The sequence below is a fragment of the Melopsittacus undulatus genome, chromosome 8 (assembly GCF_012275295.1).
Source record: "Melopsittacus undulatus isolate bMelUnd1 chromosome 8, bMelUnd1.mat.Z, whole genome shotgun sequence".
In the NCBI taxonomy this organism is placed as follows: Eukaryota; Metazoa; Chordata; class Aves; order Psittaciformes; family Psittaculidae; genus Melopsittacus; species Melopsittacus undulatus.
Genome location: NC_047534.1, coordinates 25691417 through 25717072, shown reverse-complemented (window position 1 = coordinate 25717072; position 25656 = coordinate 25691417). Strand labels below are relative to the sequence as shown.

The 25656-nt window shown below is 40.0% G+C and overlaps 1 protein-coding gene across 1 annotated transcript in view; it reads left to right on the top strand.

Moving 5' to 3' along the window:
* The window catches only part of NELL1 (neural EGFL like 1), a 298976-nt gene extending 275948 nt beyond the window's left edge, over positions 1–23028 (top strand). The window contains exons 16-19 of the mRNA XM_034065392.1: positions 12490–12683; positions 17653–17829; positions 19602–19826; positions 21107–23028. Of these exons, the coding sequence (XP_033921283.1) occupies positions 12490–12683; positions 17653–17829; positions 19602–19826; positions 21107–21157 (647 nt within the window). The 3' untranslated portion in view covers positions 21158–23028. The remainder of the gene's footprint in view (positions 1–12489; positions 12684–17652; positions 17830–19601; positions 19827–21106) is intronic.
* The last annotated feature ends 2628 nt before the right edge of the window (positions 23029–25656 follow it).

Genomic DNA, 25656 nt, shown 5'->3' with positions numbered 1-25656 from the left:
TTCATGCATATTGTATTATGTGGTGCTCCAAAGGACGTGTTGCCAAAGAAATACTGGTTTGATGCAGAAGCAGCAAGCGTTGCTTCCCCCTTCTCTTCCCTGCACCATCAGACCAGCACATGCACACACACACACACACATACACACACACACGGATATGGGAGGAGGCTGTGGAGCACAAAGGTGCTTTGGTTGTAACCTGGAGAGGAGCAGGACGCCTCCTGTAAGCTGGGAATGGCTCTGGGGGAGGAGAGCAGGTACCAGGGAGAAGCTTGAAGTTGTTTTTGCTAATTGCTTCTGTATCAGTGTTTCCCATGGCAGATCTTCCCACAGCAGCCCGCACAATGCCTGCTTTTCCTTTGCCCTCTGGCTGGCATGGGCAGTGCAGTGCTGGTGTAACTCCATTGGCTTGAGGAGGTCAAGGAAGTAAAGGAAGAACCTGTGTAACTGAAAGTGAGTCCCATTTTTACAGCTCTGCTGGTTTAAGAAGTTGGTTTGTGTCTCCCTAAACATCAGTGGACATAAGCTATAGATGAGTACAGTACTGTCACAATAAAGTCATCTAGCCTTGAAATAGTACTGTATGTTGTTTTATTCCTCTGACATAGTCACAAGAGACTTTAACTGATGCTGCTTTTCTTCCACTGAGTAAACTGCTTCAGAGTTTTGGTATCCTGGCAGACAGGCTGTCTGAAAAGTAATTACCAGTCAATTAGCATCCTATACCAGGAGCCTAAATCAAATATACTTTCCAAAGGGCTTAAGTTTAGAAATGAACTGTAAGAAAACACTATTGATTTTTGTAAATGAAAAATACAGAATTGAATGGATAGAGGTCCAGTACAGAACTGACCCAAGGAAGCAATATTTAAATAGGAATATTCTCTAATTCAACACTGGGAAAGTAAAGAAAACAAGAATAAAGATTCATTTTCAGTTGACCTGCAATAGCAAAGTCATTCACTTTCCAAATAGGATTAAACTTGTTCCTTCAGCCATGACATGTGAAAAGATCATGGTTATAAATTCTGTTTGCTGTAATGAATTGAAAGTGTCTGAGTTTGTGAGCAGCAGTCATTGTTGATGGACAACTAGATATGAGCAGGGTTTTAACACTAAAATTAGCTTCTACTAAACAAAAAGTACAGAAAAGGTGGCAGCAGTGACAGACTTAAAAGCATAAAAAAACTTTATTGTTAGATGGAAACTGAGTACAGCTAGAAATAAATAGTGGTTATAGCCCTGTTATGTAGATAACTTGCCTCATTCCTGAGTGAGGGTGAGCAGAAAACTGGAAAACAGCATTTCTTCAGGTTTCTCAGCCATATTTCAACAAGAATAAATATTGTTACATAAATGAGGAAAAATCGAGCTTTTCTGTGATATTGCGTGTAATATGTAAGAAAATGGAACTGAAGGAGACTTCACTGGAATCAATTTCAACATACATCAACATGACTCCACTGCTGTTCATGAAACCACATTAGTGTATTTTGTAAACTGAGATAAAAGGTGTGCTCTGGAGCTACTTAATAACCTGAACTCAGTCTTGCATCAGAATCATGAAATGTTTGACGCTTACAGAACTCAGTGCAGTTTAGAAATCTCTTTTGCCGAAATTTATGCATTTGGTGAACAGTTTCAGGCATATTTTAAATGTGCTAATTGCCAAGAACAAAATCTCAATGGCTGAAAAAGGGCTAATATTTGTGACTAATGTGAGATTCATTTTCATTGATAAGGTACCCAGCTGGACACTGTCCAAAATTTAGAGTAAATAAATGTTAGCAAAATATAGCATGATCTAAACAGAGGAATGAAAATATAATAGCTTCTTAAATTACCACAAGGTTAACATAATTAGTTTGCTAATTTAATTACAAACCTACAAATGGCCTGAAAAATGCTCAAAGGGGAGAAGCAAGCAGGTGCCAGCAGGGATTAGCCAGGGTTATTGGTAATTATGAGGTCTCTTAACTGTGTTAGAGACATCTAAAAACCTCCTTTATAAACCTAGCACATGTTGAAACTCAGCAGGTTCTCATCTTGCTGCACCTTTCACTTGCTTCAGAATTGCTGTAATTTGACTCACTCTTTTCCAGCTTACATGTCCCGTTGCAGCTGGAATGTGGGCTGCTTTTTCTGCTTGAACCGTGCTGTTCTACGTGTATAAGGTGCTTATTTTGATCATATAAACAAAAAGAGATTAAGTTTTGTTTGCAAAGTGCTCTGAGCACCGGAAGCACCAGAAAGCTGCCAATATCAGAATCAGAAACATAAATCCTGAAAAAAAATGCTTTTTCTTTCCTGGGTGTCCTGGGACAGGCAGTTTGTAAAGCCGGAATATTGCTGAAACTGCCTTTTTAGTGGCAAATCTGTTCTGCAATGCTCTGTATGCACAGATAAATGTAACTTCTGGATTAAAAAAACCCAAACAAACAGAGAACAAAAAAAAAAACCCTGCCTGTTTGCTTTGTATTTTAAACAAATTGTGGTGTAAACAAGTGTCTTGTGAGTATCAGATTCCATGATTTATTGTTGTTCCTTTGCATTGTTGTTACTATGTGAGTTATGTTTTACATGCCTGTTGTTTGGAACCGTAATAAACCTTGATCCATCTATTAAAGAAAGACTTAAAAAGTAAAGTAAAGTGAAATAAAATAAAAACCAAACCTAAAGCACTGGTGTCAAAGGAAATTAATTTCCTGGCTGGCTTGTGTTTTTCTCTGAGGCAGATATTGATGAGTGTGCAGAGGGGATCATTGAGTGTCACAACCATTCACGCTGTGTTAACCTCCCAGGGTGGTACCACTGTGAGTGCAGAAGCGGTTTCCATGACAATGGAAGCTACTCTCTATCTGGGGAGTCCTGTGTTGGTAAGCAATGATCAACAGAGCGCTTTCTTTCTTACCTCTTTCTGCATGGTGTTACAGAGTGACTGTTGAGACACTGTCCTCAGCAGTTTTCCTCTGCTGAAACAAAAATGCAAGCAAGCGTGTCTGTGTTTGTCAGCACCCCTGGCCATGTAGTGGGGGTCATCATTTGAGTGCATCACGGCTTTGAGTGGTTATTACAGGAAGGAGACAGTTGGAAAGCAAAAGTGTGACTTAACTGCACTTCACCATTTATCATCATGAGTTGCTGTAAAACCTGAAGTGAAAGTAGGCTTTCTGGGGAGCATCATAGGCCACAAAAGGAGAAGAGCTGGTTTTCTATTTTCCGAGTTCAGCAGAGTGATACGAGAACGCATTTGGGGTGTGTCTGAGTTGCTTTGATTTGTTTGTTTTCCATGGTTTGGCACCTTCATCATTTTCTTCTAGAATTATGCAAATGGAATCAAGCTCTTTATGCATCAGATTTGCAGAATAAGGCCCTAAGAGCATGAAGGGAGAAATATTTGTAAAGGGTGCAAAAGAGTTTGTTGGTTGTTTTTGTAGAAGGAGGAAGGATGTTCCATGAGGACCCAGTGCTAACCATACTGACAAATAAATTTCAAACCCTGATGTTCAGTGTAAAGTGGAACTAAGAATTGGTTAAAGTGACAGATAACACTACACATTCTAGCTAAAGCTCTGGTTCTTGAACACTGGCTTCCATCATGTTACAGAGCTCGTTTGCATGCAGAGCATTTAGAGTCAGGGCTAGTGTCATTCACTCAATTTCAGATAGAGGAGGGTTCATCTGCTTAGCAACAGCATTTTGTCCTTGTATGCTTTACAGACTGTATACTGAAATCCTAGAGGTGGATTTGGGCCACTGCTCTTTGGTGGGTTTTGAAATGCTGCATCTTCCTCCCTGAAGGAGGAGAATATTAAATAGGTATATAATATTATTGAAGAATAATAAACAGGCAAAGAAGCAAAAATATTAAACCCCCCCCAAATAATAATAATAACAATAATAATGGTAATATAAAATTATAGTAACAACAGCGACATATGAAAATCATAAGGCAGTGGGAGGGAGCACTCAGCTCTCACAGATTGCCCAAAGCCGCAGCAGCTGGGTTCTTCTACTGGGTGCATTTGTGTATCTATTGGTTACCCCCTTTCTCTCTGTTTACGTATAGGTGTCTTGGAGCTGAGTCATTGCTTGCGGTGTCTCTGTAGTGCTTGCACAACCTTTAAAAATTACATCTATTTGGGAAGTGTTGGAATACCTCAGTGCTTCTCAAAGCTTTATACTCATTGACTAGGAGAAAACAGTGGCATTTGTCACCTGGCAAGGAACAAATGTGTAAATCAACAGATGTGGGGGGAAAGTCATAAACGCCAGAGTTTAGGTCATAAGGATGTATGATTTAGCCAGGCAACTTCAAGCTTGGGAAAATGCTTTTATTATTCACAGTATCAACTAAAGACAGCTTTGGAAAAGAAATATACTTCTCTGGCCGTACTTTTATAAAAGACGTCATCTTCATAAGGTGATGGTGAGCAGGCTCAAATTAAGGGAATGTCTAATTTCCAGCAGTAGCATTTTTTAAGAACACTGCTTGCAGACAAAAGAATTGCTGTACTAAGGTGCTAGCAAGCTTGCTTGGCAATTAAAACATGGAGCTGGAGTTGCTGGGTTGGCTTTTTTGTTGTTGTTGTTTTTTCTTTTTTAATAGGAGCTTTGCTACACTAGAAGGTAAACAAACAAAAATACCTTATAAACAACTAGGAGTTGTCATATGATATGTAGCCCTGTATTAACTGCTCTCTACTGATACCATACTGGAGCAGCTGGCATACACTGTTTTTTCCCAGCACTAAGTATGTGTTGCCAAATACTGCTGCCCCATAAGATAATCATTGAATAAACCCTCACCACTGAATTTTCAGTGATAACCTTTAAGATTATCAGAACCAAAAGAAGGGGAAAACTGGCAAATAAATGCTGTATTCTGGGAAGTTAATAATGTCCTGCAAGTTAATAATGTCACTTCTACCTGCAGCAGAAAAATAAAAGCAAATTAAATTATGCTTTGTAATTTCTCCCTGTCTTTAAGTGAGACACTTCCAGTCTGTACAGAGCTGTCCAAACCATGGAGTGCAGAATTCCCAATTCCATAGTTTTCATGATGTTCCATGTTTCTGAGTCTCTGCATTGTGACTTGCAGGCACAGAAAGAAAAACACCCAAGGCAGCAGTCCCTGTTGTCTTTTTTTTTTCTGTTGTTTAAGAATCAGTGCCAGTTTTGTAAGGAAATGTAACTCCTCCCACCAAAACCCACAGACAAAATACACCTTTTCTTAGAGTGAACATGTTGTTTTAGTTCTAGCGGTCTTCCTTCTATAAGATGGTTTATTTGTTCCCCCTTTTTGAGCATCCCTTCTAGGTCTTGAAGGATCTGCTCTGCTTGCAGGTGCCACTCCAATGCTCCTAGTGATTGCTTCAATGGTTGAGGCATCTTTACCACAATATGCTGGCAGAGCTAATAGCCATGTTTGCAAGTTAGCAATGTATTCTGCCTCGACAGATTCACCCCAAGTCAAAGTATTAACATGCCACCAAAGCAGTGCTTTGGCTTTCTGGATATTGTCCTCCTGAATATTATGCAATTTGTAAGTTACAGCTGCTATTCTTCTCAGAATAGGAAAATTCAAATCAATGTTAGAAATAGCTTCCCGAATCTTTGCAAAAAGGGGTTTCCAATCTTCCTAGTCACTAGGTTTGGCAGGAGGAGTTGTTTGAGAAGCATCTAATTGCTTAGCAGTGATCAACATTTGATTCAAGACAATAGTTGTTCCCCAAAACCCCTTTATTAAATCTAAATAATGATCCCCCAAAGCATGTGAATGTTTCTTGAATGATTATTAAGAAAAGCAGTCAAGACAACTTCAGCATGATCAATCGTTCTATTTCAGTAAAGAAGTCATCAGGAAGTTTTTCAATACTAGACAAAGGTTGAATCAGGTTGAAACAAAGGTTGAAACAGGATCCATATATAAATGTAAACAGTATGGATTTCAGTATCACAAGGTACAGCATAAAGCAACAGCAAATACAATCATAAATATACCTTGGTTCTGAGCTCCATGGAGGTGTTTGTGGGAGAAACAAAATACACCATGTATTTTATCCTGCAAGGTTGTAACCAGACTGTACTGCAGGTTAGAGTAGATGTTGCGGGGAAATGAGAGCTTGGATGATGATGTGACTCAGTAGCCTGTGAAAGAAAAGTCTTGTGTGCTTTATTCTCCAACAAAAGTTGTGTGCAGCTGTGCTTGAGGCTCAAATCTGAATGGATTTAAAATCATCTCCTGAAACTTTCATATATTCCATAGTATGCTGCAGTGTTGGCTGTTACCAAGATTAGAAAGTAAGAGAAAAGGAGGTTTGTTCTTAGTTTATTATATCCCTTTTCTATGTAAATCAAAAAGCTGGACCCATTCTTTGAAACTCTTCCTGTGTGCCTGAAAACTGCTTTTCTGTTGTTTGTATCAGAGTATCCCCAGACCAACTCTAGCACCTGCTGGTTTATGATTTGGTTCTATTCTGCTCATAGAATTTCTTAAAGCTACTAATATGAGAGTCTGTGTCTGTGGATTTATCCTGCACAGTAAAATTCTCTTTCTTACTTTATTTAGTAAATTCTGATTCTTGTCTTCTTAGAGAAAGGTGCATTATGTGTCTTCCAGGCAGTTCTGTTTAGTCATTCCTATATTTCTGGAAAGCATCAGTAAATCCTATACTCAGAATCTAATTTATTACATAGTGCTCTTAATAGACCATTATGCCTCTGTAGCATGAAAGTACTATCATAAAATATTTTCTAACTAAAAGTGAGTTTGTTTAGAAATTTTCCTGTTCTCTGTGATGACTCCAAATAACTTTGATTTAGAAAGAAGGTAAATACACTAAGTGACAAGTTGCCTGTGAAAAATGATTTGTCAAAACAGTGGTTAGTGAACTTGTATATACATTGGCTTGGGAGCCTGGCATACATTTTTCACATTAACTTTATACTGTAATGGTTTAATGTACCAGAACAGTTAAAATTAGCACATTAGTAGGATTCTTTCTTCTGCAACAGCTTATCATGATATTACAGAGCACCACACTGCATGACTTGCTTGCACACATTTATTAAGGTGCTGTAGAAAAATAATACCATTAAAACCTGAATAGCCTTGAAAACTAAGCAGTGAAGCTAGTGATTGGTTTGGAATTCCAGTGAAACTGAGTTAATGAATTTGTGTTGATATGTACAGTCATGCTTGTCCCCTACCCCATTCACATACAGTGGCCATGGGACCCCACATGGCATCTGAGGCAAATTACTTCTTGTTACAGCCAAAAAGAGTGGAAAAGAAAATTGCATCTTTGGGGATTATCTCTGTGGATTCCATTTTGATTCTGATTTCTTGTCTGCCTGTTTTACCAGGCTGTCTTAATGTGCTTTGAGAGCATACTGAGAAACGAGTACATCTCAGGTGGTTTGTTTCCTTTCTTTTCCCATACACAAAATGAGACTAGTTGCACTGGGGCTAAAATACATATGGCCAGTTATGTGTTGCCATACATTTATTTGAAGCAGCACAGGTTGGGAGTGTAAAAGAATGAGTTTTTATGATAGCCCTGTGTGATGTTTGAGGTGGCATCTCTCAGCAACAATCACAGAATCACAGAATCCCAAGGGTTGGAAGGGACCTTGAAAGATCATCTAGTCCAACCCCCCTGCAAGAGCAGGGTAACCTAGAGTACATCACACAGGAACTTGTCCAGGCGGGCCTTGAATATCTCCAATGTAGGAGACTCTACAACCCCCCTGGGCAACCTGTTCCAGTGCTCTGTCACTCTCACAGTAAAGAAGTTCTTCCTGATGTTAACGTGGAACCTCCTATGCTCCAGTTTACACCCATTGCCCCTTGTCCTACCACTGGATATCACTGAAAAAAGCCTAGCTCCATCATCCTGACACCCACCCTTTACATATTTGTAAACACTGATGAGGTCACCCCTCAGTCTCCTCCAAGCTAAAGAGACCCAGCTCCCTCAGCCTCTCCTCATAAGGGAGGTGTTCCACTCCCTTCATCATCCTTGTGGCTCTGCGCTGGACTCTTTCAAGCAATTCCCTGTCCTTCTTGAACTGAGGGGCCCAGAACTGGACGCAATATTCCAGACGTGGCCTCACCAAGGCAGAGTAGAGGGGGAGGAGAACCTCTCTTGCCCTACTAACCACAACCTTTCTAATGCACCCTAGAATGCCATTTTCCTTCTTGGCCACAAGGGCACATTGCTGGCTCATAGTCATCCTCCTATCCACCAGGACCCCCAGGTCCCTTTCCCCTTCACTCCTTTCCAGCAGGTCAACCCCCAACCTGTACTGATACATGGGGTTGTTCTTCCCCAGGTGCAAGACTCTACACTTGCCTGTGTTGAATTTCATCAAGTTTCTCCCTGCCCAACTCTCCAGCCTGTCCAGGTCTCACTGAATGGCAACACAACCTTCTGGTGTGTCAGCCACTCCTCCCAATTTAGTGTCATCAGTGAACTTGCTGAGGGCACACTCAGTTCCCTCATCCAGGTCGCTGATGAAAATATTAAACAGCACTGGTCCCAGCACCGACCCCTGAGGGACTCCACTGGTCACAGAGCTCCAGCTAGATTCTGTGCCATTGACCACAACTCTCTGCCTTCTTCCTTTCAACCAGTTCTTGATCCACCTCACTACCTGATCGTCAAGCCCACACTTTCTTAGTTTATCTATGAGGATGCTGTGGGAGACAGTATCAAATGCCTTACTGAAATCAAGAAAAACCACATCTACCGCTCTACAATCATCCCTCCACCTAGTTACTCCCTCATAGAAGGCTGTAAGGTTGGTCAAACATGACTTCCACCTGGTAAATCGCTTTGCTGTTGGCTATACATTGTTGATAGAAAATAGCATAAAGCTGGCATTCCAAGCAAGTTTTTGCTTATGTAATTTCCAGTATATCGTCACTTTTCCTAGAAAGGGAACTATGTGGAGTGGGAAAGTAAAGCTTTGCCACCTCTCCTTGGGTTAATTAATAGCTTTTGCCATAGATTATCTCAGTATAATGAATAAGAGTGAAAAGATGTGATTGTTTTCATGAAAGAACTTACACATACCCCCCAAACTCAACAGAAGATACATTATTTTGTGCTGTATATAGGGAAAGACTGTAGTCACTTGCTATTTCATGTATATACTTGACCATTGTTTTTTGAGGTTGCTTGATTTATAAATGAATATTTCATCTTCCTACCTAGTGTTGTTATAATGGGAAACAAGATCTGTGTACAATTTTGCCTTGCCCATTATTAAATGTTCCAGTTTTGGGCCCGCATATTCTGAAAGCAGTTGTGGAAAAGCAAATGAAACCTGAAGGGACTGTGAGGAACTTGAGCTGAGCAAGGATTTGAATAGTAGAAAAATAATCTATATGCAAGAGTATTGTCATTAAGTTTTCATACTCGTTAGAAGACATTGGTTTGGACATTTTCAGAATTTTCAGCTAGACTAGTTTTTCAACAGCTGAGCATATTGATTCCAGTCATTAAGAGAAAATTCACATTAAATATGAGTGTTTTCTTCCATGTTTTGCACAGCTATCTGCATGCTGATCTCATGTTGATGTGAGCAAATCCATTTGATCTCCATTAAACTGAAATATTTCCGTAAGCTAACTGGGAGCTAACAATAGAGGAGAATTTGTCTGGGTTTTTTCCTTCCCCACTTCCTCCTCCTTCCACTCAATCTGATTTGAGGCTGAAAGACTGAAAGGAACAAAACCATGTTACATTTAGAACTTCATTTTCTCATGGCTGGTTATATTGGCTGTTTGTTATGACTTTCAGAAATGGAATCAGAGACAAGAAGAAACTGCCAAAGGGATGTTCTCAGAAATGAGCTCTATTAAATGTTCAGTGGGAAATGAGTGCAGTGTCTCAGCCTTTTATATTTGATTAATGACTGAAACTTTTAAATAATAAAGGACATAAAATAATAAGAAACCATCATTTGCATAAAGAACGTTAAAAAAAAAAAAAGAAAAAGGAACAAACCAAGCAGCAATTAGGAATTGATGTTCACACTGTTATTCAGCTTTGCTTGATTGGCTTCTTTGTCAAGAATGTCCCATTTACCTGTTTGGGCCACTCTTCATGAGGCATCCTTTTTGTGCATGCTAAACAGAGAACATGGTGTTCTTCCCTTTTGGATATGTAGAACAAATTAAGTTGGCTTTGTCCAATGTGAACAGCTCTGTAGTACTGAGAATATGAATAATGTTAGTTTCTGTAATTGCTAACATCTGGCTTTCCATAAATGTTAAATTACATGGAAGCAGAATTAGATTTCTGCGTCATAAGTAGAGCAATTACATAGAACTCTATAGGCAATATGGCTTTATATTAATCTGTGAAATCCTTTTCGTTTGAAATGTGAAAGCTACCCTTCTAATGTGCACCATGATCCTACTACATCCTATGTGTGTATATATATATACATGCATATATATATATATATATATACACACACTCTGTTCAAGCAGCATTTAATATGGTGGGGATGATGATGCTTGTAGAAATCACCGAAGACAAAGTGAATGCTTCATTTATACTTTTGTCTTCAATGTAAAATACCGTTCAAAGTTTATTGAAAGGAAAATGGGATATTTTAAAGAATATTTCAAGCCTTTCAGTAGCTATTTGCATATAATTCATTTCATACCAGTTCATTCACAGCTCTGTTCATTTCACTCTTCATGGTTTTTACCTCCTTTGATACTCTGGCACTTGTTAAACAATGAGCTACAAGGTTTAATTTCTGCCAGTGTAGCACCTTTTACACCACAGATAGTGGACCTTTCAAGTTCCCAGTAGGGCTAAGCCAGGAATTAGAGTAGTAATGTTCTTTTTTGGCAATTAAGACTGTCAGGGCAGCAAAACACACCATTTTTAACGAAGTCTGAGAGAAGGAGCAATTGAATGATGCTGTCAGGCCACTGGGAACATTATGGCAAAGGAATGGCCCACAGGTTAGCCCAGGAGTGAAGCTCTGTGGAGGCTGAGTTTTTATCTGATCAAATCCAAGGGCGCTATCACATTGCCACTTGTTCCTTGACTATTTACAAATTGAAATCAGGGATTCTGCTAAGCAGGTCAGAGGTAATTTTGTGGTTTGATTGTTGTAGAGAGTTTCCTTCCGCAGATGGAGTGAATTGTTAATGCCTTTTTTAACTTCTGGCTTTCTGAGGAGATGACTGGTGAACTCACGGCACTTATCCAAAAAAGTAGGGCAACTGACCATTACATCTCACCTAAATTGGACTTCAGGACATTTTTCTTTGTAAATTCTATTGAATTTTTAAATTTGTTTTGTGTTTTTTTTTTTTTTTTTTTTTTTTTTTTGAGAGGAATTGTAGGTACTTCTGGGTATTATTGACCATTTATAAATTTCACACTAGCAATAAGTTAATTTTAAATGGTAAGTGTGGTGGCTTTTCCTTGTAGTTTCTGAATTCATAGAATAGAATTCTGCAATTTTCATGATAGAAACCATCACCTACTTCTAAAGGATTTTTTTCTTCAGCCTTCCTGCTGCTATTCATACAATTTTAAATGTTGGTGTTGGAACAAAAGACACCCACCAGTTTACTGGACAATCTGTCAATATATTTTTCACGGACAGTTCAAAGTTATTTTCTGAAATAAACACCTGGTTTTAACAATGTGCTTAACAATCTCATGCCTTTCACTGCAAGAAAAAGAATGCTGCCTTAACTCCCTAGATAAATTCACATTGAATAATTATATTTTACACTCCAAAAGAAGTTTTAATGGGTACTGTAACTCACTTTTCTCTAGTGTATAATGATATTCCTTTCTTACTTCTTTATGTCATTGCTAAATCAGATTTTTCCTGGTTTGCTTTGTTCTAAGACCTTTTCCTGAATAAGATGCTTCTGTTTTATTTCCTTTCCCTTTTATTTTTATTTTTGTTTATTTATTAATTTATTTTTTTAATTGACTTACACCTTCCAGCAAGGAGAAAAGGATTCAATTAACTACTTTTAGTATGGGAAAATGTTAATCATGCTAGGAACTTACGAAGAATAGGATAGTGCACTTGTATTTTGATGTAAAATCCAGAACAGAGAGGGTTCTAGTTGAAAGTCACTCTGATTGTTCTTTAGTTTCTAGTCACTGGAAAATCATTGTACACCCTTATCTGAAGGTTCAAGTTTATTATTGATACGCAGTTCCACTGGGTACGTCAGACTCAGCATTTACAATTAAGCTGCTGGAGATAGGTTAAGAATTTTTGATGGAATCAAAGCAAACACTGAAGAATAACCTTAAAAAAAAACCCAAACAAACCCCAGTGTTTAATGTCAAGCAAGTAAATATGGAGGGAATGAGAAGGAAGGCACCCTCTTCCAGCAGCAAGGCAGATGAGCAGTAATTGCTTAATATAGAAATGAAATTTGCCATTTGAAAAACATGCCCAAAGCACTGTAAATGTGCTGTTTTGCAGATATTGATGAGTGTGCCTTAAAGACCCACACGTGCTGGAACGACTCGGCCTGTGTGAACCTGGCAGGAGGCTTTGATTGCCTTTGTCCGGCTGGACCATCCTGCACTGGAGACTGTCCCCATGAAGGCGGCTTCAAGCGGAATGGGCAAGTGTGGACCCTGCGGGAGGACAGATGCTCCGTTTGCTCCTGCAAGGTGAGATCCAGGTGATCTAGGGTTCAGGAGACCTTTAATTCTCTGTACTCCTGTCAGAAACCCAATAGTGCAGTGCTAATGGTGTTGGCAAAACACTAGCCTAAAGCCAAGGCAACTGAGGCAAAAGGGGAGCTCTGCTGTGACACTGATGCAACTCTCCTGGGAAGTCATCTTTTATTTTGCACAACCACAGACCCATCTGAATAATGGCTAGCCCTGCTGAGCTTCTGCCATGGTACTCAGTGGGCCATGTCTTGATGAGGCTCTAGCACCACGTGCAGGTGATCAGTATGCTTACTGGAAATTTTGGAAACTGGTTTCAGTTTCTCTTTCACATGAGCATGCATCTCTCAGGACAAGCCATCTTCCTGTTGGTGGCGTTTCCCTTTACTTGGAGTGCATGTGAATTAACTGGGTGAGAAGCAGGGCCTGAGCATGAGCCAAAGCTTAGAGGACCTGGCAGCAGGCACTTAATTTTCTGAAGGGAAGAAGGGTGAATGCAGCTTCCTCCTCTTCATCCCAGCTTGGCTCTCCCACTTAATCAGTGTAGCTTTCTACATTTTTGGAGAAGTCAGGCATAGTATATGTAGATCTGCCTTAGAGTTAACACTGAGATCAGGTTTCATGTTGTTTTTCCCACTGGAAATTACCAGGCTTTTTCTGAATAACAAAGTTAAAAAACATTTGTCTCTGCTTTCCTCATTCTCACTAGTTAAAAGAGCAATGGTCTCACTGAAGTTAGAAGGATTTTAGGAATGTACCAATTTGAGAAGTGGTTGGTTATTTATGGCCACTTTGATCTAGCACACTCATAGCACTGGTGAAGCTGTCCTTAGACCCAGCAGAGCTCTACTGGCCTGTTCGTAAGTGTAAATAAAATGAGATTTTGGCCACTGTGAGAAGCTGAACACTGAGCATGAGAACTGGCCTATCAGTCACTATGTCTCAGTGCTGATAAGCCACGGAAGTATTAGACAGTTTGAGGGGAACAAGGTAGAAAAGTTGTTTTGAAGATACAAGAAGCTGAAGGCTTCATCATTTCTATATTGCAATAGTAGAGCAGAAGGGAAAGTTAAGACTAGAGTGGATAGAACCCGAAAGTACACTGGGCTCCAAAGGGAACATGTTCCTGTTGCTATATTTTTTACTTCAAGTAGCCTCCAGCTCCCTAAAATTCCTCTCTTCAGAAGCTGAAGTTATAGAATCGCTGTATCCCAGACTTCCATCCCTTTGGGCTGGAAGGGGCCTTAAAGCATTTCCAGTTCCAAACCCCTGCCATGGGCAGCAACACCTTCCACTAACTAGGTTGCTCCAAGCCCTGTCCAACCTGGCCTTGAACACTGCCAGGGATGAAGCAGCCACAGCTTCTCTGGGCAACCTGTGCCAGCGCCTCAGCACCTTCACAGGGAAGAACTTCTGCCTAAGAGCTCATATCAGTCTCCCCCCTGTCAGGTTAAAGCCTCATCCTGTCCCTACAGGCCCTTGTCCAAAGACCCTCTGCAGCTTTCTTGTTGACCCCTGTAGGCACTGGAAGCTGCTGTAAGGTGTCCCTGGAGCTTTCTCTTTTCTAGGCTCTCTCAGCATGTCCTCCAGCCCTGATCGTTCGTTATACTTCTAACTCAAAATTTTGAATGATTCTGTGCACTTGTTTTATCTAGGAGACAAACCAACATTTTTGATTTAACATGATGTGTTTTCTTTTGGCTCTTCTTTTGATATGGTAATTTTTGGAGAGGTCAGATAGATATATTTTGGGCATTGGCTGAAACATATAGATCCCATCTTGAAAATTTTAACTTGAACTCTGGTGCAAAGGTAACTAAATACCTTACTTAACTGTGAAGTTCATGAAAGTTATTTGTGGAGCAATATACCATGGAATATGATAAATTTTATAATGAAGCAATGTCATTGCAGAACAGGAGATTATTTCAGTTTATATTAGACCCAGTCTCTTCAAACCATCCTTGTTCATCTGAGTGTTTATCAGTATTACAGAACTGTAAGTTCTAAAAACGATGAATTAATGTTGTACCTTAAGTATATTTGATGTCTCTTCTACAGGCATCCTCCTGAACTCCTGTAGATTCAATACACAGTCAAATTTAAGATTCATAAAAACTGAGCCTGGGGATTAGCAGAGAGCTGGGAACAGGAAGATGTGCCAAGGAGATGTATGTTCCTGAGGGCAAGAAGAGTTTGGAGATTTGGTTTCTACAGGGTCTGATTTCTGCCCAGACTTGCCTTGAGGCTCCATAGAAATTCTAGTCACATTTTACAGCAATTGCCTGTGTGTCAGTTTTTCCTTTGGTAAGAATAATTCTGTGATCATGCCACTGATGCTTATGACACATGTAGAACTGACTCAGTGAGGAAGGTGGGGAAGGAGAGGTGCTAATAAGATGCTTCATGTTAATACCCACCAAAAGAAAGTAAGTTGCTTTCTATATATTTCTCAATTTTCTCTATATTTCTCAATGCTACTATAAAGCTGCAAAGATGAGCTGTAGCTTAAGAGTCTTTGTGTCAGGGTGGTATAGAGATAAAAATGTTTTTTTTTAAAGGCATGGAACTAATGGGGTTGTAGATAAAACACAGATGCTTAAAGAATAAAGAGAGTAGCAGTGTACTATGATTACCGAAAGGTTTCTGGCAAAATCACTGGGTTTTGTCAGTGTTCTGAAATGCAGAGAGTAAAGGCAACATAAAAGGTTAGCTGCTCCCAGGAGGTAGGAGCACAGGAGCTCAGAGAAACACAGAACTACCAGTGCTGTCACCAGCTGAAAGGGGAATTTGAAAACTCCCTGAAAGCTTGGAAACGAAATTGGAGTGAAGCACACAGGTTGTTGTTAGCTGTTGTTAATCAGCACTCCATTGTGGAGACAAGAGGGACTGCCATTGTTGAGGACACAGGGTTACCTGGCACAGCCCCATGTGCCTGGAGCTGGTTATCCTGGCAGCAAGGCTGCCTGCTGAGCCGCTGTTTGATGCCCACCCTCAGGATGGGGTGAAGATGCTTGTGCTTTCCCACCTGCAGGAATGGAGGTTTAGTCATCACTATCCATCAGGGAAAGCTTTGGGCTCTCTTCTTTGGCCACTTACTGAAAGCAGAGGGTGATTCTTTCCCTGGCTTTTGTGGGAAGGTTTATTCACAGTATTTCATCTGGACCTGCATTTGGTGAAACAGGCCACTTCTGGTTTTCCTTATGGTTCACTCATGCAGGGAATTAAAGCTAGCTTATTCCTTCTCCCACAGCTAAAGTAGCTAACTAGCCACAAGTACAGAATCCTTAGATATCTTAATTTGATATAGAGTGGAAAAAAACCTATAGGGCAATCTAGTCCTGTTCTCTGCAGTTGGCAAAACAGTTCAGATCCATGTTAACCCAGCATCTTTTCTGCATTTCCATAATTCTGTGTTCTCTTCAGCTTTCGCTGCTGTAAGAAGCAAGAAATTATAAAAGTAATTTTATTTATTCTTACAACAGAAATTAATATTCTAATCACTTCAAAACTATGAGTAAATGCAGCAGTGGCACTGACTGACATGCGTGTTGTGATTCCCTGATGCTGGTTTTATACATGTTGGATTACGGCGAAGACTGGCTTTCCTTAAATCCAAGAGCCAAATACAGATTCCTCCAGCAAAGCAGTCACAAAAAAACAGTCACACCTGCTTCATGCTGTGGTTATAACTATTTTGTCTGCCTGTGGAAAAGACATCCTGGGCTGCTGTCACTCTTTTTAGTAATCACTTTTTGAAAGGAACAGGGGAAATAAATTCCTCTTTAATAGATGTCTTTTATTTGGTGGAATGGAAAACTTTTTTCCTTCTCAGTTCAGATTCAGAACAAGGTTTGGAGGAGAATGTGGACAAACTGCAATGTTGTGAAATTGTTTTAGGAATGGTACAGTTGGGATCCAGAGCAGAATATAGCTTCATTTCTTTCACAGCTCTCCCTTCCAATAGGCTGCAGGGGATGCTTTGCTTGAGTAAGTCCTAATCCAGTACCAAGCACCGAATGCAAAAGAAGCTCATGTCACAACTGTTCAGTAATCCCCTAATGAAGTGTGATTTCAGTTCCCAGCCTGTGTGCCACTTTAGTCTGTTGGCTCACCTACAGTAAGAGGTGTAATTTCAAACACAATAGTACATCCAATTTTCATAACTAGAATTAGAATCAATTTGGTTTTCTGCGATGCAAAGAAAATATATCATTTTATGTGCAGAAGCAATTCTTCTGTTCATCTCAAACAGTTCTGTTTAATGGTCTTTAACCAAATGGGCCATCCAATACTGTAAGCAAATATTTAGCAAAATCGTATTTTGGAGAGCTTGTGAAATACAGGCCTCCTTTAATACATGAACTGAATTGTATGGATGATAAGATCATTTAGCTTTAAGCTGGTATAGTATAGATCCAGATTTGGAACAGAACCAGTGGTAAATTCAGAGCAATGAAGGATTAATGCTACTGTGTTTTTGCTATACTGTGCTCATATGAAGTTAAAGGGACCACCGTCAGGACTTGAGTAGTTGATTTATTCAAGTTATTTTCTTCACAGTGGTACTTTCAGTCAAAATGCTACTAAACAAATACTATATGTATTAAGAGTGGCAACTATTTTAAGAGTTCATAGATGCAAATTGTTTCACTGTATTTCTTCTGAGATACTGTTTTCTTTTAAATTCATTAGCTAGAGACAGGAACCCAGTATTCTCAGACAGTTGTGAATCCATGCACTGATAGACACTGGAACAATACTGGTTTCTGAGGTATAACTCATAACTGGCAGGATCCACCATTAGTGGCGGTAACATCAAATACATTAAGAACTTAGTATCTCTCGATGCACATATCTGTACCTTACCCAGTTTGCTGCCTGGCCCTTTGATGCACATACATGTACTGTACCCAGCTTGCTGTCTGCAGTGTGTGGGTGACCCCAGGGCAATGTGTCCTTGCAGGACGGGAGGATTTTCTGCCGGAGGACAGCCTGTGACTGCAGGAACCCCAGTGCTGATCTCTTCTGCTGCCCAGAGTGTGACACCCGTGTCACCAGCCAGTGCCTCGACCAGACAGGGCACAAGCTCTACCACAGTGGGGACAACTGGACATACAGCTGCCAGCAGTGCCGATGCCTGGTACGTTTCCGAAGTAACACAGGTTATGATGTTTAGTGAAGGAAACCTGGAAGCAGGCTCAGGGGTCCCTCTTCACCTGCTTTTCAGACTGGGGATGATGATGAGGCACTTCGAGAGAATTGAAAGCTTCACAATCAGTTTTCCTTCTACTGCTGAATAAGTAGCTCTAACGAGCAAAATACAAGCTTGGCAAAAGGTTGAACACCCTGACACTGTATTAAAGCATTAGTCTGGTTTTGAGAGCTTCCATAAGGTTGTCTGGTCTTCAAACGGCTTTTAAAATATTTTTTTTTTCACACGTGATGGATTTGGCTGGAGGAGTTTCAGTTTGAATTGCATCAGCTGGTGACAGCACAGTGCAGTTCTTTTTTCTGTCAGCAAATGCTGGAAGAATGGAGTGCCAGTACCGTGTAATGAATTAGCAAAAATTAACCAAAAGTAGAAGGGTAAAGAAAACTGGAATTCCTAGACAAACATGCAGAATAAAGAACATTTATTTTCTCATTAGGCACTGGAGATTATTTCCATAAAGCTTGAAGTTTTGCACAGATACACTAATTAGTGCAGCAGTGAACTTCATTAAAATTATCAGTTTTCCATTTATATTTGTCTGTATAACATAATCTTTATATATGATATTAATCAAGAGGTGTCTGAGCATCAGGAAACAAATTCCTTTCAAAGCTAAGTTACTGTGAAGAGATAATTATCTGTGATGTACAGCAGTAAGTGTTGTATTCTCCTAAGATTTTTATTCGTGTTTGCAGAAGAACAGTGAAGAAACATTTGCAGCCAGCAGCAATGGCAAATATTCAATTGATGTGTTTTACAAGGGATAACTGAGTTTGTGGCTAGCAGTTCTTTGCTTCATTTTATGATTGGGTTAACATACAGAACTAAAAGACAGCAATGCCCTAAATGCCCTTACCTACATGTAAGGTTCTGTATGTGATGTTACCAGTAGCTGAAGTGCTTGATGAAGCACATGCTGATGCACTGAATGCATCTGAAGCATAATGCAAGTTATCACGGGCCTTTGCAGGTTAAGTTTAGACATACAGAGCAATCCTCTACAGAAGTTACCTGATGACTCTCTCTCCTCCAGGTTTCTACCTACTAAACGGTTTGGGTAGATTTTTTTTTTTTACAAAGCTAAATAATAACATACTCAGTGGAACAGAACTGGTATTGCTTTAACAGTTCCTTTAGGAGTTGACAGTAAAATCAATTTTAGCTGTTGCTAGTTAGATGGATATTTAATGCTTCTCAAATGTTCCAACCTCCATCTATCTACAGTGTCATTTTTCATAGAATCATAGAATAGTTAGGGTTGGAAAGGACCTTAAGATCATCTAGTTCCAACCCCCCTGCCATTTTGTGTTTAAACAGTTGCTGTGATCCTGCAGAGGTGCTCATGTGGCCAGGCTTAGAGAGAGTGCATGTGTCTGCAAGGCAATCAGTGAAAAAAAAATTATAGTTTATGGGAAATATTGGAATGCTGCCTTTAAAAACTCCAAAGAATTCAGTTTTTCCTGCTACTTTGAAGATGGTGATGTTTAGTCAAGAAATACCCAAATGATGGTCTACTACACTTGGGAAACTTCAGCTCAGTATTCAAACAGGCATTTCTCTGATCTACCAGACTGAGATCTGATACATTAAGTTTATTCCAGTTTTGGGAAAATAAAACTTTTCTGTTAAATGGGGTGCAAAAATTTGTGGTTGCTAATAAATAGCAACAAACGGAATGAGCTTTGCTTCAATTTTTACAGGAAGGAGAGGTGGATTGTTGGCCTCTCCTGTGCCCAAAACTCAACTGTGAATACACAGCCATCTCAGAAGGAGAGTGCTGTCCCCACTGCGTCAGTGACCCCTGTCTGGCTGACAACATGAGCTATGACATCAGGAAAACCTGTCTGGATGACTATGGGATCACAAGGCTTAGTGGCGCTGTATGGACAATGGTGGGATCTCCTTGTACGACCTGCAAATGCAAGGTATGATGGGCAAAGTAGAATGGGAATGGAAATGTATGTTGCTGTGTCAAATCAGGGTCACTTTCTGAGTTGGAAGCTCCCATTAAGATCCCAGGGAAGTAAATGAGAGACGAGGGCAGAAGCCTACTGAAAACTCAACACCTTTAGTGTTGTGCAGGGTGGAAACAAAACAGTTCTGTGCTTGATGGAAATACTGGGAGCCAATGTGTAATATCCTAGTGCAGCTTCCAGACATTCTGCTGGAGAGCCCTTTAGGCATTCCCAGTGTCAAGCTAGGTGAATATTTTAATAGCTGCCTAATGTGGATGTTTATGACAATGTGTATTACAGAGCAGGTGAGCAGAGGCAAAAGCACTAATGAATGTTTCCCCAGGAAGGACACAAGTAGTATCACGTCTCAACTCAGAGATGGAAGCTCTCGCCCAGCAGCAGTGGGAAGGGGATGTCACAGTTTTTGCTCCCTGATCTCATGCAGGTGTATTTAATCCCATGACTCAGTGCAGAAGTGCAGGTTGCCTCCCTTGCTCCCTGCAGTGATGACCCTACTGTGCTAATAACAGAATGATGAAAATGTTGGTTTGGGTTATCTAAAATGTTCTTGTGATCCCTGTGGGAAACCAAGCTGTTTCTCCAGGGCTTTAAATTATTGAAGGCAGCTTTTCTGTAATTTGTCAGTGGTTTTCCTATTGGTTTCTGTTGGATAAAAAAAAAAAAAAAGAAAAAGAAAAAAGAAGAACATTTGCCCATTTAGGTCTTGCTGCTTGGTGGAGTGGTTTTTTTATTACACAAGATAGTTTTGTAAATTACTAGGTGTTGCAGAAAGATATTTAACAGTGGATTAAACTCCAAAGCTGTATGGTGTTTTTTCCCTCCATACATATCTGCCATAAATCAAGAACTGAACTATCTGCTTATTTCAGACAAGCAGAGATCTTCCCTGTATGGACTGCATCAAAACTCTCTCTCTCCATTAACGTTCTTACGTGGGAGAAAAATCCAATCATCTCTTGCCTTTGTGGTGTTGTATTTTATTATGGAGACCAGTGAGTCTTTCACACTCAGGTTTCTAATTCATGAGTAGTTCAGACCAGTTCAGTGCTATTTGGGAAGGTCAGCCTCCTCCAAAAGCCACCCCTGTTGGAACCAATGAGGAAAACCTTGGGATATTTGCTTCAGTGGTGGATGTGTCCAAGGTTTATCTATCTCTGTGTGCCACCAACCCCTTTGCTCTCTGTGACTTGTCTGTAAGGTGACTGATAGCTGCTTGTTTGTTTGTGCAGAATGGGAACATCTGCTGCTCCGTGGATTTAGAGTGTCTCAGCAATAACTGACATAGTCAGATGGGACTGTGCCAAGAGGGGGACTGAGGAAGATGACCACCTGAAATGAAGTTGCGTGCATTGGTGTTTTGTACAACAGACAGTTACCAAAGTCTCCACATGAGGAAGATGTTTGGGAGTTGCCTTTGGGACCTACCGCTATGCTCATCCTCACCACCCTTGTCTGGGTGGATTACAGTACAGCGCATACAAGTCAATGGTTGTTACCGAGTTTTCAGTGTTGTAAATGACACACTTCTCCTGTCAAGAAATTTGCAAATATGTTTAAATTATTTCATGGTTAAACTACTGCTGTATTTTTGATTTGTGTATTGACAACATGCTAGAATTCAACTCTTCTTACTTTGCATCTAGGTTTTACAAATAAGACAGTCTGTTGTGATTTTGTCCCATGATATCACATAATTAGTTCCAAGGTCCCTGTCAGATGTATTTATGAAAATATGTATGTATGTACAGTCAAATTGCATAGTCCTTATATTTCACAGCTGTCCAACCTTTTAAAGCAGTCAAAGGTATATTTGATTAGACAGAATGGAAGTAATCAAAGTAAGTCTGTCTTAAAAAATTATAAAATTCAGTGCCATGAACTTCATGGCAAAAAGGGCACTTTCTTCTCCCAGATGTGTAGAGCAGCAGCAAGACTCCTACGAGAAATGTAACTAAAACTATATTCCACTGCCAATTCAACACATGTTCAGGAAAGAATCACCAGTCATTGTCAGTGTTCTGTTTTGCCAGAAAAACTGCAAGTGCTAGAAGGAGGTGTGGAGTTGTGGATTGTGCAGTGATAAAGCAGGCAGAGACCCTTAAGGTCATGTAGTTTAAATTGAGTAGGTTAAAATTTACTTTCAGTTGTAACATAATTGATGAGTTCATTGTTTTTCCTCTCTTGTGTTCACTGTAATAATGACGTCTGCCATTCTCAGGTACTGCCGCCCTAATGACAAAGCGCAGAAGCACCTGCACCAGCAACATGCAGAACAGGAGACCTTAACGCTTGATAACTCTTATTACCCCACTCACAGCTCAGAAACAGGTTTCTCTGGTCACGTGTTGGCAGTGTTGTGGAGTACCTAAATTTAGACAGAAATACAAATTAAAACTCTTAGCCCTGTATTGCAATTAGAATTTAGATTCTCTTCAGCTAATGCCTATTTTTGCCATGAGGCTAGAAAGTTTGTGGCGTTAGAACAAGAATATATTTCTCCAATGGTGGCGTCTGGAGCTTAAATGTCACCTTTTTTAATGTGCTCTTGTGTTTTGTTCTGCTCATTTGTGTAGTGATTTTTTGCTTTTTATTTATTTAAGTAAACACACTGAGTGTATGGAAAAGTACAGAAATGAGTGTAGTGGCTACAGTTTGGGAAGCACCTTTGTGAGTTTTCCATGCAGAAAATGTGAAACTGATTAACAAGAATGAAGTGTGACTATACAGTGACATTAGTCATCTTTTGAATGAAGTGTTATTATGTTTCTTATCAGGGGACAGTGACAAAAGAATATAAATACTCCTTTCAGTCATTCGGACAACTTCATTCTCATTCTTTAAACAGGATTTGTTTTATCCAACAGGTTTGTGTGGTGAAGGTAAATTTATTTTCTTAAAATGCCCCATCAATTTCAGCTACTCATGTATTGACTATATTTGCGTTGCCCTAATGATTGTATAATAAGGAAAACAGTTGTGTTTTATATGATACTCAGAGGATGTTTGTAAATCATAATGTCAGCTCATTTTGTATATCGCATTGTAAAACCCAATGGTAATTCAGTTGGATGAGACATCCAGTGGGCTGAGATATAAAGGGGAATGATTTAAAACTCGTGGGCATCTAAATAAACTCCTGTGTACAGATTGCTTTCCCTCAGTGTTATTAGCTGAGTTTTCAAACACTAATCACTGTCCTTTCCAGGCTTGAACTCCAGATGTTGCTAAAAGGAGAAAGAGTGTTTGCCAGAGATGTAGCACCAGAGTTGCAAGAAATGTTTCATTTATACTTACTCAGACAAAATGATATATTCCAGTGTGTCACATACACTAGTCCTGAAGCTCTGTAAATAGGATGAAAGACAGTTCAGGGTCTGAAAATCATTCTTATCCCATGTACTTTGTAGTAGAGAAGCCCTTTCCCAGGACACTTTATGGAAGCTCCAGTCCTTGTTAGGATCATGCTCAGCAGGAGCACAGAAGTTCACATTTTTCCCCAACACAGACCAATTTTCTTGCCAAACTCAAATGCAGATTAATTCACTAAACCCCTTTCAGAGCGTTTTATACAGCATTATGTATCATTATCTCCAGAGTGATACAGCTTGAATTGTTTACACAAAGTGCAAATATTGACACAGACCTGTTTGTTTCTGTTGCATTTTAAGCAGTTTCCCTGACTGTGATGAACTTTTCCTTAGGAAGCAGTTTGATCACTAATCACATCACATTTACCTGCAGAGTACTCAGGAGCCACAGCCCAGCTTAAAGAGCACATTGAGGAAAAGTGTGTTCCTCTGTGGTCAAGGTAAGAACTTTGAAGACCTCTTTCTTGAAGAAATTCTCTTCCATATAAACCTATGGGCACTGCAGTGAAAATGCTGGGGGAAAAAAGTAATAATCCAGTTTATTATAATAATTTCTGAAAGATTTCAAATTTGTGAGACAGACTGTCTCTGCTCAGAAGAGAACAACAATAATCATAATGTGAGGGGGAACTACCAGTATCACTCTGTGAAAGGAAACTTGCTCCTAGTTAAGGGACTTGGTCAAAACTTTCACTGTAAGCAGCTGTAATTTTGTAGCTGTTTCTACTTCTTTAACCTGTAAAGGAATATTTTCCCTGCATCTAACACTTCTGATGACAAAAAATAAATAAGTGAGAAACAGAAAATGAGAATTCCACCTCTAGTAAAATGTCTTTGCCTCTTCCTTTTGGCAAAAAGGTCAGCCTAGGCACTAAACCAGAGCATTGTATTGGGTCTTGTGGGGGAAGCAGCTTCTCACTTCTCCCTGTGTGGTAGCAAATCCACCTCCTGAGATAAAGCAAGGGCAACTGTTCCCTTATAGGGGCTCCTGGACCACACTGAGTCATACTAGTCTCTATTCAAGGCCAAAGAAAATCCAAGCTATTCTCACAAATGCTGAATAATATCTACCTAATTCACAGGAACGTGTGGGAGATTTATTAGTGTCTCTGTGTTGTCTCAGAGACCTAAGTAACAACTGTCTGCCAGTAATCCCAAGAGCTGTCATGAGTTTCCAGGTATAACTGTGCACAACAGTTAATTAATAACATCTTTTCAATGAGATCCCCATGACAAACAAAATATCATCTGTGGGTTTGTTTGGGGTGTTTTCCTGTGGCAGACAATGATGTTTTACAAAGCAAAAGGTGAAGTGTCAGAAGTGATTACACAATGGTGGAGTAGATTGTAATAGAATTAAAAGGTAACTCCTACGAGCAGTATGGAAATGTCTCACACCCTGTGGTACTTACATAGTCATCATTAATGAGGTGATTTTCAAAGGTCCCCATGATACAGTTTGTTGTCAAATTTGGAGTGTTGTGAGAAGACAGAATTGTTTGAGGAGCATATTTTGCCATCAGAAATACTTACCTGCGAACAAGCTGCTGTTCCTCCTAGGGCAGATCTTTGGCACTCACCGAATTACACTGGTGTCAGGAGCATTTATGGGGGTATAAATTAAAAAAAAATGGAAAAAAGTCCAACCTGGGGTGTCTGGATGCTTCATATTCAGTTCTGGTAGAAAATCATCAATAATTGTGTTTCAGATGGTCATCGGCCTCAGAGAGGTGTTAGTAAGGTGCTGGTATTGCTTGTAATCTGCACATACTAATTGCAGGTGCTAACAGGGGTATTTCTAGCTGCTAGATGCCAGTCAACAGCCCTGCTTATGCAGGGTCAGGTATACCTGAGGAGGGTGTATAGTTAAATGCTGATAAAGAGTCAAATTCAGGGGATTTAATGCAGCCATCACCAGGAGATTCAGAGTATGTGGCACATGAAGTCAAAAATCATGGTGGCCAGTCAAAAACAAAAAAAAGGTCCTCAGCCCGTGACTGTGTCCTTTAAATTCTTTGCTTTCTGTCCTACTGCTTCAGTTGAGCAGGGTGAGGAATGCACTGACTTCTGACAAGTGGGTTCTGGTTGGGGCACATAATTTCTTCAGCAGTGCCTCACACTGGAATTGTGGGTTTTTCCTACATTTGTACCTGAGATTGTTTTATTTAAGCATTTGTTTAGGATTGAGGGTGTTTGGAAGCAAGCCTCATCATGTTCTCTTTGAGACTGAAATAGCTACAACAGGATCAGGAGCAATTCCATCTTTGTTTTTGTCTGTGCATCTGCTGTGGTGGGGAGAACCACCTTGGGAAAGGCCTGAAGTTACTGAGCCAGCTCGCTTGTGTTTGGATGGACTGGGGCTGCAGTCAGTGGTTTTACAAGTTGTAATACAGTAATAGATACACAAACTC